Below are 15976 nucleotides of genomic sequence, written 5' to 3' on the forward strand. Positions count from 1 at the left end.
TAATTTAATAACATCTCCCAGGGAATAATTAGGCAAAACCTTACCCAATGTACACTTTCCCTCAACAGAGGAAATACTACTCTCTTGACGTGTTCTTGAAAACTCTAGCAAGCAATTTCCCAAAATTATTTTAAATTAACACCTACCCAAGCATATCACATGCATGAAAGACGACACTCCAGTTTCAGAACAAATGAACGTTTCTATTGGTAAAGAACCCTATGATCAATACATACATTCATACACACATGTAATAACATGCGCACACAAATACACATACATTCTTAGTCAACCTGATTTTATTTAATTCAACTGAATTAACTCAGAATTCAAAGCAATCTGACTTTAATAAAGTTTAACTTTATACTGTCGAGAAAAGGTACTAAGCAAGTGTATGTTTCAAACTCGCAATCTACATTCAAATATGACAGGATTAACTGGCAGTCAGTTTTTATGTCTTTATTAATGCAAAGGCCCGCCACTGAGCAACAGGTAGCTTAAGATGTGTATCTAAAAGCAAGAAAACTCTATTTCATAAAAAAGTTACCTTTAAACCCTCACTGCTTTGACATAATTAGGAGAAATCGTTTGGATAGTGAAAAGTCTGGATTCATTATATGAAATGACTAAATTACTAGACGGTATTTAGGGTTGAAGGCTATTTTCCCTATCACAACAAATCTGTCCAAACATCACCAGTCCGTCTGGTCAGCAGGGAAAGGATCCTGCTGCTGACAGATGACCACCTCCCACGTCCTGACACAGTGCTCAGGTGCAGCTTCTTCAGGACACAGCACTCCTGCTGCCACAAAACGGTCTGGGCCAGGTCTCCCACTAGACTCACCAGCAGAGAGCGGCCCTCAGGATGCGGGGACCCCCTAGGAACCACCCAGCAAGTCCAAGAAGGGGGCAGAAACCTGCACAGCAAACCACCCTCAAAAGACTCTGCCACACGCACCCTCCTACACCTTCCGGTAAGTTAAACGACAAATATTTCAAGTCGGAGTGTAACGTATCACAGAGGTAATTCTTTGACAAATAAGTTTACTCTTTACCTCTGTCATTCGGCCACTCCCTGAAGATCTGTAAAGGACACTCATCATCATCAAGGATAATCTCTTCAGCAGCTTTCTCATCAGAATGCTGGGCCCCAGGAGGAAGCATAACCTAGGAGGGAATAACAATGAACTGTGACTACACCCAAAAAGTGAATTAGCAGGTATTTAAAAGAAAGAATTTATTGTTTTTGAGGAAATAAAAAAGTCACTGTAGATAGAAATGAATTGGTCCAACACAATAAATAATTCTCAGAAACACTGACAGAAGTGAAGGAAAATAGTTTCCAATTAAAAGCTTAGCCAGCCGCCTGGACCGTCTTCATTCACCTGCTTCTCTGCTCTCCGCCCTGCTCCCCGGCCCATACTAGCCTGAGTCCGCTTTTTGACAAACTCCCTTTTGGAAAGACTGCACGCAACAGTCAACCTGTGCTTAATTCCTTCAGGAAAGGTGACTGCAGAACCCACCTTTCATAACCAAACTTTTCAATATGGCAGTTTCATCTAACATGTAACCTTTTAGGATAACCATCACATAACAACACAAGAGATTAGCTTTCTTTTTCTTGTAGAAAATTCGTTTTTATGATCAAATTTTTATCAGATCATTTAGATGTATTACTGGGCCATTCATTCAACAAATGCTTTAAGATACTGCATTCACCACACTCAAAAATCTGCAACACTGTATTACTCTTTATTCTATGTTTTTACAGCAAACGATTTTTCTCAATCCCTCAAGGACACCCTCTGTAACACAGAGAACAGAACCAGCGCCCAGGGCTGTCTCCGACACCCTGCTGATTTCTGCCCCACCGCTCACGCCAACCAAAACACGGTCACAGAAAATAGGAGAAGCCAGTCACTGGCACCTGAAAATTATCTTCAACCTGGAGTTACTGTAATAATGTTACCCTAATAGACCTTACTCCCAATTAGATCCTCACGTGCATATACCAAATGGGTTAGACTTCCGTAGAACTGTAAAACTTCTCTCCGCACTGCTGCAAACTACCCTAAAAAGACAAGTTTATTACAACACACCCTTATGCTAAAGTAACCAACCTTTCCTCACAGCGTCTTGCATTACATGCAGTACAGTGGGCTTGGAACACACACTGCTTCAGCATCTGACCCACACTCGTCTCTTCCGTCGCGGTCTTTGTCACGTATCCGCATAGATCCAGTCACACAGAACTTCTCCGAATTCTCGACTGGGCCACGAAATCTCATGCTTCCACGATCCCTTGTGCCTCAAAGGCCCGTCCCCAGCTTTCGGGTCTAGCTAGCGTGCCCTCTCACCTCTCAGCCCAAGTACGACTCCTCCAGGGAGCCTCCTCTGACCTCCGTTCTAATTCCAAGCCCCTTGCCTGTATTTCTTTCTCGGACTCTCTGTCTCCCTTTACTGTGACCTCTTTTGAGGGCAGCTCTTATCCCAGCACAGCATCTAACAAATATGAGGAACCTACATATTTACTGAATAATTCACCGAATAGACAGAATAGATGAATGAATGAATAAGAAAGAGCTACATAGTACATGATGGATGAGATGGCAAGGAAACAAAGGATTTCTATCTCAAGGCTAAAACAATAATCGACTCCTAATTTATCCTGCCTAAAGCTTGTGAAAGAAAATGCGCAAGAACAGAGAAGAACAGAAACCAAAACTAGGCGACCCTCAAAAGAAATCATCAAATGATCGCAAAAGGGGCCGTCAGTAAAAGCCCAATGACTTCATGACCCTGATTAAGGTGTCCATTCACTTTCTGATTTACATCAGTAAAAATACGGCAGAAATTAAAGAAAGGAAAAAAATGTTATAAAGTTCACTACCACATATCCTATCAAATGCACCTTTACGGAACTGAGAATTATTTAATAGATTTATATACACTTAAAAGTGAACATTCCCCTGGCGAACACTTGAACAATCCCAAGTGTCTGGCAGTGGTAACTAAGCTCCTGCCCTTGGGCTCACAGCCTGACAGGGACCCAGCTGGAAAAGGGTCAGCCCTCTGTTTAGCAATGCAGACCCTATTTACACCGCTGTTTTACTGGTTTTATCCTAAGAACGCTTTTTACAGCAGTGATTAACCAAAACTATGAGGAACATGTATCAAAATCTACCATTAATCTATGGACACAATTATTCTTTAGGTGTAAATATATTTTCCATACATACACTAATGCTTGTTCCATATTGCTATTTCTCCCAAGCAGGAAAGCAACGAAGCCAGCATGACAACAGGGTCCCCCTCTGTTTCAAACTCACCTGCAGGAGGAAAACGCCCAGCGTGGCCTGAATCTCAGGTTCTTTCCCTTTAGAGAGAATGCGTGGTCATCCCGATGACCTAGCCTCCCAACCTCGCCCTCCCCGCCACTCCCCAAAGTAAGGCGGGTTTTCAGTCTCTTTCCTAATAAGACCAAAAGAAAGAAAAGGCGCAGCAAAAAACAAATACTCATGAGCATCTGTCTATCTTCCTCCACCCTACAATGAAATGAGCTCTGCTTTATTTCTTTCTGATTCTAAATAACACAGGCTCAACGTAAAATACTCAAGTACAGAAAAGCATAAGGAGGAGGGGGAAAAATCTGTGAGATAATAAGTATATTTTCCTGATCATGCTTTCTATAAGTATATTTTCCTGATCGTGCTTTCTATAATTATGCATTTTTTTTTACATAAGAAGGTGCATGGTTTGATCACACGTAACATTTTAAAGCCTTCTGTTCCTCTCCGTCCCCTCATGTAGGTAGTTAAGCTGGTGTGTATCCTTCCCATGCATGTACCTTTCTTGGTGCTCACGTATATATACACACAGAATTTTGTTGCTTGGTTTTATTGTATGGTGACTGTTTTTCCAACAATAAGGTATTTTATAAAATGTAAGTATGTCTAAGTCAACTGATATTGGTCTAATTCAAAGTGTTTCATAATGACAAGGTATTCAACGTATTCCTTAAGTGATGAGTATTTAGTTTATTGCTATAACACACAACACTGGGGAAAAAAGTCTTTATAGAAATACACTCAGGAATTTACTGGCTATTTGTTTATTTTGACGTTATAACTAATACTTACCACCGTACTTCTAAAGAATATTTTCAATCTCAGACATCACCTCCACTCTGAAACAGGTGCTGCGGAGGATGGCCACACAGCGACCCCCCAGACGCTCCCTCCCCGTCGCCGGGGCCTACCTTCTGCGGTGCTAGGGTCTGCTCTGCGATACCCTGTTTCTCTCTTTCTTGGCCTACGCCACGATTTTGCTGGAGAACGTCCTCCAGCACCTTACTGAGAAAGGCTGCGCGGGTGGTAAATTTTGGCCGTGCGTGTCTGAAAACGTCTTTATTTCACCCACCCAACGCTTGACTGAGAGTATGGACTAGAACTCAGTTCCCTCTGCATCAGAAAGCACTGCTTCACTCAATTCCAGAGTCCATGGTTACTGCTGAAGTGACTGGTGCAGCTGTGTCCCCCAACCCTTTCTACAAGCCCTGAATCTTCTTCTCTGCTGTCATTAGCCTGTCTTTTTCTCTAGTTTCCTGCACTTTCACTACACCCTGGTTTGGGCCTTTTTCAAAGCAACTGTCCCATTAGTTAGTGGGCCTTTTCAACCCAGAGACTCAAATCCTTCAGTCCTGGGAGATGGCCTAGAATTGTTTCTTTGGTAACTTCTATCTCTCCATCTCCTGTTGCTTTTTCTACCTGGTCCTCCTTGGGCTAAATTTTGAGGTATTCTGCACCGATCATCTAAATTCCCGACCCCCTCTCTTTTTGTCCTCTGGCAGATTTCCTCCACTTGCCCTTTCATCCCTCCATTCTGCCCGCCCCCCACCTTATTGACCTGGGCTTTTCAATCCCCAGGAGTCCCCCGCACGCTTCTCCTCAACGTGCTCCGGATGAGCCATCCGGTCCGCCGCCGGGTCTCTTAGCTTTCCCACACTTCCAGCTGCTTTGTCTCTCGTATCTCCGGGTTCTCTGATCTGTCTGTGTTGGTCTGTCTTTCATTTTAAAGGCATTTGCAAATGTCTACTGAGTCTGGGCCGTCCACTCACACTGACAGCGAGTCACAGGAAAGCTGACGGTAATGGTGAGGACGGCTGCTGGACCAGACGTCCAAAGGTCAGTTTCCATACAGATCTTTCTTCTCTGACCAGAAAGTGCCTTCTGGGAGGAATCCTTCAATCTTCTGGGTACAGCCTTCCCCTCCATCCTCCTGCTTGTGGTAAAGACCCTGCTATGCCAGTTACTCCCAAAGCCAAGGCCTCCTCCCCCATTGGTTTTACTCTGGCCTTCGGATGGAGAGACGACGCAGTAGCTGGATGGGAAGGCAGTCTGCTGGAGGCTACTACTGCTTATAAAAACTCTCCACCCAATTTGTTTTCAGCCCAGTTTTCAATGCCGCCTCAGAACGTGCTAGAGCCCCTCATGCCTGAGTCTGCTAGGGGCTGGGATACAGGCAGCTGCGCGCTTCCCCTCGGCCGGCCCCCTCTGCAGGTCCAGCAGCTTAGATACTAACCGGCCCGCTTCTTCAGAGCCTCATCTACAACTGCTCTGCCGGCCCCTCACTCACTCCCTTTGTTCTCGTGCACGCCCACAGGGCTTTATTCCTCTATTGTCATCTCAGTGGAATAAAAACATGTTTTCTCATCTATTTTCAGATGAAAATTGGGCTTTATTCATAAAATTACACATCTACCAAATGGTTTTTCCAACTAAATATAAAGTCTCAGCTTTTCAGCAAAAAGAAAGAAGCCATAAAAGTCGAGCAAGGCCTTTTATTTAAATCTCTCTGTAGCAACACTAGAAAGCACTGCTGAGAGCTTACAGAAGACCACTCACTCTGCCTACAGCCTGGAAAACTCAACACTGTTAGGATTCTGATTCATCTACAGAGTCAGTGCCAATCCAGTCACAACTCCAGCAGGTTTTATGTAGAAATTGATAAGTTGATTCTAAAATTTATTTGTAAATGCAAATAACCTAGAATAACCAAAGCCATTTTTAAAAGCAAAAGGAGAAAGCAAAATTGGGACTTTATATGATTTTAAGACTCACCATAAATCCACAGTGATCAAAACAGTTTGGTGTTGGCGAAAAGATATGAGATATATAAATGAAACAGAAGAGATTCCAGAAATAGAACCAAACATATATGGCCAACTGATTTTCAACAAAGGTGCCAATGCACTCAGTGGGAGAAAATAAAGACTTTTTTTCTGTATCTGTACAGAAAAAAAATGAGCATCGACCCTAATCTCACACCATACACAAATGTTACCTTGAAATGGAACACACAGACCCAAATGTAAGACCTAAAACTATTAAACTTCTAAAATAAAATATAGGTAAAAGTGTCTGCAGCCTTGGAGGAAGCGAATTCTCATACAGACAGTACAGAGCAGTAAAAAGTTAACAAGTTGGACGTCAGTAAAGTTAACACATTGTTACTCATTGAAGGACAGCATTTTAATATATATTGTTACTCACTGAAAGATAGCATTTTAAAAATGAGAAGACAAGACAAGCCACAGACTGGGAAACAAATATTCACAGTACACGTATCATATGTAGGACTTGACATGTATATAGAGAATCAGGGAAACTCAAATTTCTTCCACAATGAGATACAACGACACCCATGAGAATGCCTAACAGTGAAAATGACTGACCAAACCAAGCACAGGTGAGGGCAGAGCAACAGGACCTCTCACACGTGACTGTGCGGATGCAAATGGTATAAGCAGGTTGGAAAGGGAGTTCTTTAACAGCTACACATATGCCTCCTGTGGAGCCATTCACTTGAGTATTTACTCAAGAAAACAAGTACTTCTATGAGAAGACCTGCACATGTATGCTCACAGCAGTTTTACTGTAAGAGCCAAAAACTGACAACTGGAAACAACACACATTCTAACAGGTAAATGGATGAACAAAGTGTGACATATCCATACAATGAAACACAAAAGTACAAAGAGGCATAAGGAAACTTCTGAAGGTGAAGGAAACGTTCATTGTGCTGATACCCAAACTGATGGTATTATAAACTTTAAATACATGTAATACATTGTACTTTAATTATTTCTCAATAATCTTAGTGAGGGCAAGAACTAAAACAAGTAACCACACTTTCATTGTTTAATAATCAATTGCTAAGATGAGAGAGAGAAGGATATCTTCTTAAAAAAACTACTTCCAATGAGACTTTGACGGAGAAATAACGGTTATAAAGAAGTTATTACATACTTGTGACTGACTTAAAGGTTAATAATTTTCCAAAAAGTTTGTCTTAGAAGAGAAAATCTGCTTGATTTTACTTAGTGTCACCAATTCAACTCTGAGGCATAAAATTTCACTGTATTTCTTGAGTACTAGGGTCAAAGACACACCCTTTATCTCCAAGAAATTATGGATGACTACTAAACCTATCAGCCAAATGTTGGTTAACGATGAATAGCAAATCAAGATTTAATTCAAGTTGGGTCGTTATGATACATCTTAGTAAAAACCCTAAGAAAAAAATCAGCAGATTTTACTAAAATCAAATTGTTACCTATATATATGCAAAATAAAAACTGGAAGGATATACATCAAAATGTTAATAGTGCTTACCCTTTTGGTATTGGAACTATAGAGGATTTTCTTCAATTTGCCTCTTTATACTTTTCTTAGTTTACAGCAGGAACACATATTACTTTTGTAATGGAAAGGAGAATGTTGTTTCTTACATGTATTTACACATGGTTTCAGTTTACCAGATTCTAAGTGACACAGTGTGGAGAAATTCAGCCTAAGTTTAACTTCATTTAAAGAACATCTTTCCATTTAAATGCAAAGTTCTAGCACGTGTAATATGGGTAAGTACCGACATGGCAGGTACTCACGCGGGCAATGCAATAATCCTTAGGATTTTCTTTCTCCAGACCATACTTCTCTAAAGCTTCAGCCACAGCGAAGTCTGCAGGATCTGTGGTAGACAGCAGGATCGTCTTGTAGGGAATATTTGGTTTTAAACTATCTGCATAAATTCTCAATGTTCCACCTGAAAAAAACATTGTGACATCTTTGATCACAACTTTTATTCCAGTAACAGAGATCTGTATACTAATTCTATCCCCACTTCCTGGTAGGTGACACACACTGGCAGGGACATGCGGACCCAGTGATCCTGTGCTAGACAGAGTGGGTAATTCTGTGTGACTAGGCTGTTTCTGTCCTCCCTTCAAGCCCATGCAGTTTTTATAATGACAAGTTGATTTTCACGGTGGGTACAGGACAGAGAGGGAAGAAACCCCGGAGTTTCTTGAAAGTGCTGCTCTTTCTTTGACTGCTTTCTCATTTCCTTACCTATACAGTGTCAGACATCTACTTTCCCCATTTCCGCTACTTCCTGACCAACAATCTGAAACTTAAAAATCCCAAACAATGTTAACCCCACTAAATAACTCAGTTTTTTAAAAAGTGAACCAGAAATCAGGATACTTCAGGTGCTGGAGTCCAAAGACATTTCATAAGGAACCTGCCACCAAAGCACTGGGCTCTATTTACATTTCCAGGTACTGCAAACCAGAATGTCATTTCTAGCTGTGAACTCATCTGGGAGGAAAAAAAGTCAACTAGAACAGAGCAATTTGGATATCCTTAGCTTTTCTTTTTGTTTGTATATTTCTTTTTAATGCAATCCTACATATGCTATATTACTGACATTTTTGGTGTCATAATTTGCTTTTTACTTATGACCTAAGATGTTTAAGCCCTAAAATCTTAAGTCTAGCTGAAAGACTACTGGGGGCAGGTAGGCAACTCAGGCAAGATGCCACATCCCCATGCTATGTGGGACCTCGGGGAGGCTTCCCGACTTCCTTTGCTCACCTCTAAATTAAAGAGCTAGATTAAACATCTGTGGATTTCTTGAAGCAAATTCTAAATTTCTATGACTCCTTTTTGCCTCTTCTGAATTCTAATGCAGTTATTCTGGCTACTGAATGTTTCTCACACCCTCTTTTTCAACAAGTCTGGCACACACTGCATTATGACAACTTGACTACAATAAAATAATGCTGGTCTTTTAAGAATAATCAGCAATGACACGGGGAGGGGGAAGGGTAAGCTGGGATGAAGTGAGAGAGTGGCACGGACATATATACACTACCAAATGTAAAACAGATAGCTAGTGGGAAGCAGCCGCATAGCACAGGGAGATCAGCTCGGTGCTTTGTGACCCCCTAGAGGGGTGGGATAGGGAGGGTGGGAGGGAGATGCAAGAGGGAGGAGATATGGGGATATACATATATATACAGCTGATTCACTTTGCTATAAAGCAGAAATTAACACACCATTGTAAAGCAATTATACTCCAATAAAGATGTTAAAAAAAAAAAAAAAAGAAGAAGAAGAAGAAGAACCAGCAAGCCCAGGCTGGTATTAGAATGCGGACCTGCTGACACAGGCCAGGGGCCAGGCTATCTACAAACTCACAGGGATTAAGGTTCCCCTACACCGCCCGTCCCAATGCTGAGGACACAGCGTGAGCTGGTCACTGTCCTAGGCTCCAAACAGCTTGTAACCTGATTGCAGGGTCGAAACCAGGGGGAGAAAACGAACAAGAAAACAACATGAAGACATAAAATATGACATCAGAAACACAAAATGTAGGGGAGAGAAGTAAAAAATGCAGATCTTTGTGTTTGAACTTAAAGGACTACTAGTTTACCACAAGTAGATATAGATCAACATATATGAAACCCATGGCACCCACAAATCAAAAACCTACAATAAACACACAAAAACTAGAAACAAAAAAACACAGAGTACCACTAGAGAAATTCATCAAAATACAAGGGAAGAAACAGAAAGAAGACATGAACAGAGAAGTACGAAAACTAGCAGAAAACAAGTCATAAAATGGCAGTAAGTACATACCTATCAATAATTACTTCAAATGTCAATGGACTAAATACTGCAATCAAAAAACATAGGATGGCTGATTGGCTAAAAAACCAGAACCACCTATGTGCTGCTTACGAGAAACTTACTTCAGAGCTAATGACCCATATAGACTGAAAGCGAGGGGAAAGAAAAAGATATTTCATGCAAGCAGAAATGACAAGAAAATGGTGGCAATACTCCTATCAGACAAAACAGACTTTGGAGCAAAGTCTATAACAAAAGACAAAGACGGGCATTATATAATGATAAAGGGATAAATACAAGAAGAATATGCAATCCATATATATGCACCCTATACATGAGCACCTAACTATATAAAGCAAATACTAGCAGACATAAAGGGAGGAACTGACAATAACACAACAGTAGTAGAGGACCTCAACTCCACTTACATCCATGGACAGATTAATAAGTAAATAAATGGATACAGTCTAATTTAAGAGGTTTTTAGTTTAAAAGCATAATACCATAGTATCATCACAACAGAAATACATACCTCCCAATTTCCTAAGGGGAGATAGAAGAAAAGCTAACATTTTAAAATTCTACCATCGACTAAAATCTGTTTGTATAAATATACATTCAGTTCTAAAATTAAGGGAGGATTATTGCCCTATTCAGAAGATGAAGAAAGCGTGGCCCACGGAACGCAGGGGTCCCTACCGGAACCCAGCTCCAGAGTCCGTGTCCTAGCACTCCACAGCTCCAAGACTGTTCACAAGAAAACCAAGGCACAAGGGCTGACTCCCAAGGGCATTCGGAGGTCAATTACACTTGGAAGACATCAAGAAAGTAAATACATCTGAGCGTTAAAAATACTTTATGAGCTCTGGGGCCAAGGCTTGTTACAAGCTATGACTTCGGATCCGCTGTGAAGTGAGTCAGACAGATCTCTTTAAGTACGTCATCAGAACTTGGGGAACCAATGCTCAGGCTAACAAGACAGGAGAATTACAGACTCGGCTGTTACTCTCAGGGGACCCTACCCACCCGTGACAACATTCTTCGCCGACCTAAGAGCTAAGCTAACAGCCTCAGTAGGTTATACTGATATAGTTTTCTAAGCTGTTTATTAAAAGCCAACAGAACACTTGAACTTACTATACTTGACTGCCTTAATATTAACCACAGACAGCTCCTCCGCCAACAGTACCCAGCTGTTGAGGGTTTCCCAGGAGCTCGTGCAGATGCCAACAGTACCCAGCTGTTGAGGGTTTCCCAGGAGCTCGTGCAGATGCCAACAGTACCCAGCTGTTGAGGGTTTCCCAGGAGCTCGTGCAGAAACACGTTCCTTCCACCCAACCGTCCCGGTAACAGACGAGCTCTACTCTAGTGGGTGTTTTGCTGTTTCTCCTCCTAATTCTCTGGAGGTTTTGCTCCTGCTTTCTTGGCCCACTCCTCAACAGTGGCCGTGTATCACCTGTATACCTCCTCCTCCACCAAACCTCCTCCATTGCCCGCGATGCTGCAGCCCAAGAACAGCCTGCTCCCGAATCCTTCTCTCCACCGGGCGCCGCTGACTAGTACCCAGCCACCGAGCTGGCAGCCTAAAGGCATCCCCCCGCGCCACGCCGGCCCCTCCCAAGGCACACAGACGAAGCCCAGCTTCTCCTCCGGATGCTCCTTCATCCACAGACCCACATCCATCCTGCTCAGAGCAGGGCGTCATCCTGAAGGCCTCCTCTCCTCAGAAAGCTCAGGCCGGTGCTGCTTCCCGATCATTCTCTCTCTTAACATTGCTCCCGCTTTTCTCTCTTCAGGACCACTGTCTCCGACTGAGCTCAGAGACTCGGTCCTTCCGGGGCCACACAAGCCTTTGAAGGGGGACACCTGCTTCTGACCACAATTCCCTCAAATTAACCCTAGATTCTGCTCTCAGAGTAACCGCTCCAGATTAGAGGCCTGGGCTAAACTGAAAGTGTTCTCAATCCCTAGCTTAAAACTCTTTCAGCACTTTATTAACAGATCATATCAAATATTCCCATCAAAGTACCCCCAATGGCACAGGAAAATAAATATGGATCTCTGGGGACACAGGCTGAAGTTACCTGCAAAAAGTTTCCTGCTTTATCTTAACAACATATGTAACGTTGCATCCGGACCCACATCAAAGACATACTTTTTATAAAAAGATTTTGTTAAGTTACTTATAAAAACTGACGCCCTAAGCCAGCTCTCCTGAGTCTGACTCACATACCCCTGAGCCTATACTTGAATATTCCTCAAGGGGTCACTGAGGAAGTTACTTCCATAACGATGCCAGACTCCTTCCCGTGGTCGGAAGCGTGGTCAGCACGTGGCAGGTACCTCTGAGCATTCCTCTCGTCCTTCCTAAAACTTTTACTACATTTCTCCTTCCTCACCTTTGTAGTTTCTCCCTCCTTTCTTACTTTCTTTTTCTTGTCTTTTTCAATTCCTGATTGAACAAGACAGAATATGTACAAACAGATAATCATTTAGGTCTCAAAAGCCATCTATCAAATTATTTATAGAACTAATAAGTCTCTCAGTGTCCTAGTTTTTTTGAATCACCGATACTATAATTCCCATGAAACATATAATTAAGACTCAGTTCATACAGGCACTAAGGGTCAAAACAAACACGGGATGCTGGAGAGACAACCAGGTTTCAGGGCCGGCCCCCACCGTGGCTGGTGCTGTGTGACACGCCACCCTAACACAAAGCTCTGAGCAAGCTCACAAGAAATGGGGTCACCAGCAATTTCTGTCAAGTGGGCAGAATCAGGCAACCATGCATTTCAGAACCATGGTCCACAGACTACCTCGTGAATGGAGATAAGGTAAGAGAGACCACTAATAAAACAGAGAATAACGCTGCTCCCACGAACATGACGCGAGTGTGAGCACAGCTTCCCCTGACAGATCCAACCTGCTGCCACATAAACATATCGGATAATAAGAGGGTCTGGATAGGGACTAACACCCTTTGACTCAGCCTTGAAGCCGAGAGAATGGGCCCACAATTAAGCAACCCTCCCAACCAAAACTGCTATAAACCCGGCTTCAGAGAAAAGCTGCCAGTCCCAACACTCAAACCCTAAAACTAGTGAGTAAGCTAGCAGGAGCGCAGCATGTAACAGAGTGACGCTCCGCCCTTACGCGCCTGAGTGCAGTGCTACAAAAGAGCCAGAGGCGATGACTCACCAGGTCAGACATTTGTAGGAAAGGCTGGATCAACGATACAGCCTTCTAATACAATGATTTTTTTTGCAACAAATGATTATGCTATTATTTTTTTAACAAGTAAAACTATTTTACTTGCTGAGTATAATTACAGGTTAATTACAAATAAAAGTTTTATATCAAATAGCTAAAAATACACAAAACCAATTTATAGCTCACAGAGTAGTCATGTGTTTTAACTTCTCGTTTTAACCTTTATTTCCCTCAGAAATACAGGGTGATCTCCAGGAAACATCACAGTGGGACATGTGTACAGGATGTTGCCTTTGATTCAAGGGGTCCACAGGGACAAAAAAGCTGGACTTCTCTAAATGTACCTTGTTTTGCAGATCTGACTCAGAAGCTGTTAAACAACACTAAATTTTAAAGAAGCAAACCTTCAAAGTCAAAAGTAAAATAAAACAAATAAACCTAAGTATAAATCAATGTGGGTATATAATCACATACACAGGAATCGAATATGCGATTTCAAACACAGCACAGATTTCACAAAAGGCTTAAATAAAATGTTTTCAGTATCATATTGGTATTAACAATAGCCCTATTTTGATTTTGGTATTATAACTGATTAATATAATTATCTTGTTAAAAATTATTCTATTGTTCTCAGGAGGGAAGAATTTTACCTTTAGAGAAAAGACACCCAGATTTTCTAAAATCAAAGTAGTAAAAAAACAAGTATTTCCTAAGCTCTGTCCACTAAACAGGCTTAGAAGCAAAGACTAACCAGTAACAGGGAGCACTCCTAGCAACCAGATACTTATTCCAGCAAAAGGAACAGGATTCCTCCGAGGAAGAGCTGACTCCTAGGCTGGGGCAGGAAAGCACGAGGCGAGCAGACATCCTATCCCACAGGGAAGCTCTCAAGATCACTGGGCCATGCATAGACTCGGGGGCCAGCTGGAAGACAGCCCCGCTGGCTCGAAGCGACCATTCAAGAATCAGTAAGCACAATAACCGCAATAGATGGACAAACACTGAGAAGCTTTACATCCATGAGCTTATTAAAATTTTACAAACCACTGCTCACCTGGGGATGACACTAAGGTGAGTATTTCTGTCCCACCGCCTCCCACCAAAAACCCTAACCCTGTACCTCTATCTAATCAAGGACAACAAGAGGAAAATAGCGGTAAACCGCACAACAGGATGCTGTCAGCAAAACCTACAAGACATTCAACCTAGGGTTTTAAAACCAACCAACAAATAAGCCAACTGAGAGGTAAAATACGAGAGAGGAGAGGGGATTTTAGAATGAAAGACATAAAAGACAAATTAACCAATTGCAAATGCAATATTTAGGTTTTATTTGTATCCTGACTCAACTAAAGGAATTATCTGAGGCAATCAGGAAAATCTGAACAATGACTAGGTATCTGATGATTTTTAAGGAATTACTGTCAATTCTTTTCTATGTGATAATGGCACTATGGTTTGCTTTATTTTTGTTTTTGCTTTTTTAGAATTGTTACCTTTCAGGAAAATATATCAAAATATTTATGGATGAAATAATGAGAAAGTTGGGATTTGATTCAAAAATAACACAGTCTGGGAATGAAAGCAGTATATGTAGAAGCAGAGATGAAACACGTGTTAATTACGGAAGCTTGCTTGGTAATGAACACATGGCAAGTTCATTATATCTCTATTCTTTTGTATACACTTGACATTTTCCAGAATTTTTTAAAAAGAAGAGCCATACCGGGGATAAATATGTAACTAAACGTATTGAAGGCAAAACTGACTTTGTACCAGACACACATGGCACACACTTGCTATGAACAGGCTACACCACCCATTAGCTTTACTTATTCAAGGCCTCGTGCATATATAAAGAGGATTATTAAATTAACAGACTTTACAACAAATATAACAGAAAAACAATTCTAAGTCTGCACCTGAATCAGGTCGCCCATCTGAGCTCCGAAATTCCTGCATTCTCTTTTCCAGTTTTTGTTGTCTCCGTCGTTTCATAACCACCTCGGGATTAGAAATTGTTCGGGTAAAGCTAGTTTCAGGCATGTCTTTGTAAACCTCAGCAGCCAGTCGAGAATTTTCACTGTAAGGAAAAAAAGGCAGTAACAAGATTTTTAAAATTTTATATTAGAAACAATTATACTGAAATCATACAAAACTCAAAATGGCAGATGTTATTTGGCTACACAGTTCTGCCATGTATCATTCACCATGTGCTAATTACTAGGGATAAAGAATAAACTTGCTCTCAATACAAGCTAAAATACTGAACTGAGCAGAAATTTATAATTAAAATTTTATAGTGAGTTTATAGAACTTAATTACTGAGTATTCATTAATAAAGCTAGAAGAAAAATGTATAAATTATACATTTCAGTTATTTCTACCACGGTTATCTTAAAATAGACTAAATGAGGGATACAACATTCCAACCACTAGAAATAAAGGACTGAACATACTGTAGTAAAAAGCTGTCTTCAAATTACAGTAAATCTTGAAGAACTCAAACAGCCTGATTTTTTAACAACTAAGAGATTTACCACCATTCACTCTCTTGAAGCTAAAGTTTTAAAAGGAAATTGCTCCATAAGTTCCTATAACGAGTCAACTGTATAGAATGATGAGTTGAAAACTAAATATTTAGGTAAGATTGATATGCTTGACTAAATTTTGATAAATATACTTCAAGGATGCCATTTTTAAAATCATAAAATAATTTCATTAAGTCAGTCAAGGTTTGAATCAATCAAGTTAAACTTAACTCTTTTTTTTTTTTTTTTTTTGCT

At 41.1% G+C, this 15976-nt stretch overlaps 1 protein-coding gene across 11 annotated transcripts in view; it reads right to left on the bottom strand.

Annotated features, from left to right (window-relative positions):
• Window positions 1-15976, bottom strand: part of AFDN (afadin, adherens junction formation factor) — a 134612-nt gene that overhangs the window by 71163 nt on the left and 47473 nt on the right. For all 11 annotated transcript variants that reach the window (XM_060114400.1, XM_060114403.1, XM_060114401.1 and 8 more), the window contains exons 5-7: window positions 15113-15273; window positions 7946-8103; window positions 1056-1167 (exon numbers count right to left, since the gene is read on the bottom strand). In XM_060114400.1, the coding sequence (XP_059970383.1) occupies window positions 1056-1167; window positions 7946-8103; window positions 15113-15273 (431 nt within the window). The remainder of the gene's footprint in view (window positions 1-1055; window positions 1168-7945; window positions 8104-15112; window positions 15274-15976) is intronic.

Source organism: Mesoplodon densirostris, chromosome 12, assembly GCF_025265405.1.
Source record: "Mesoplodon densirostris isolate mMesDen1 chromosome 12, mMesDen1 primary haplotype, whole genome shotgun sequence".
Taxonomy (NCBI): Eukaryota; Metazoa; Chordata; class Mammalia; order Artiodactyla; family Ziphiidae; genus Mesoplodon; species Mesoplodon densirostris.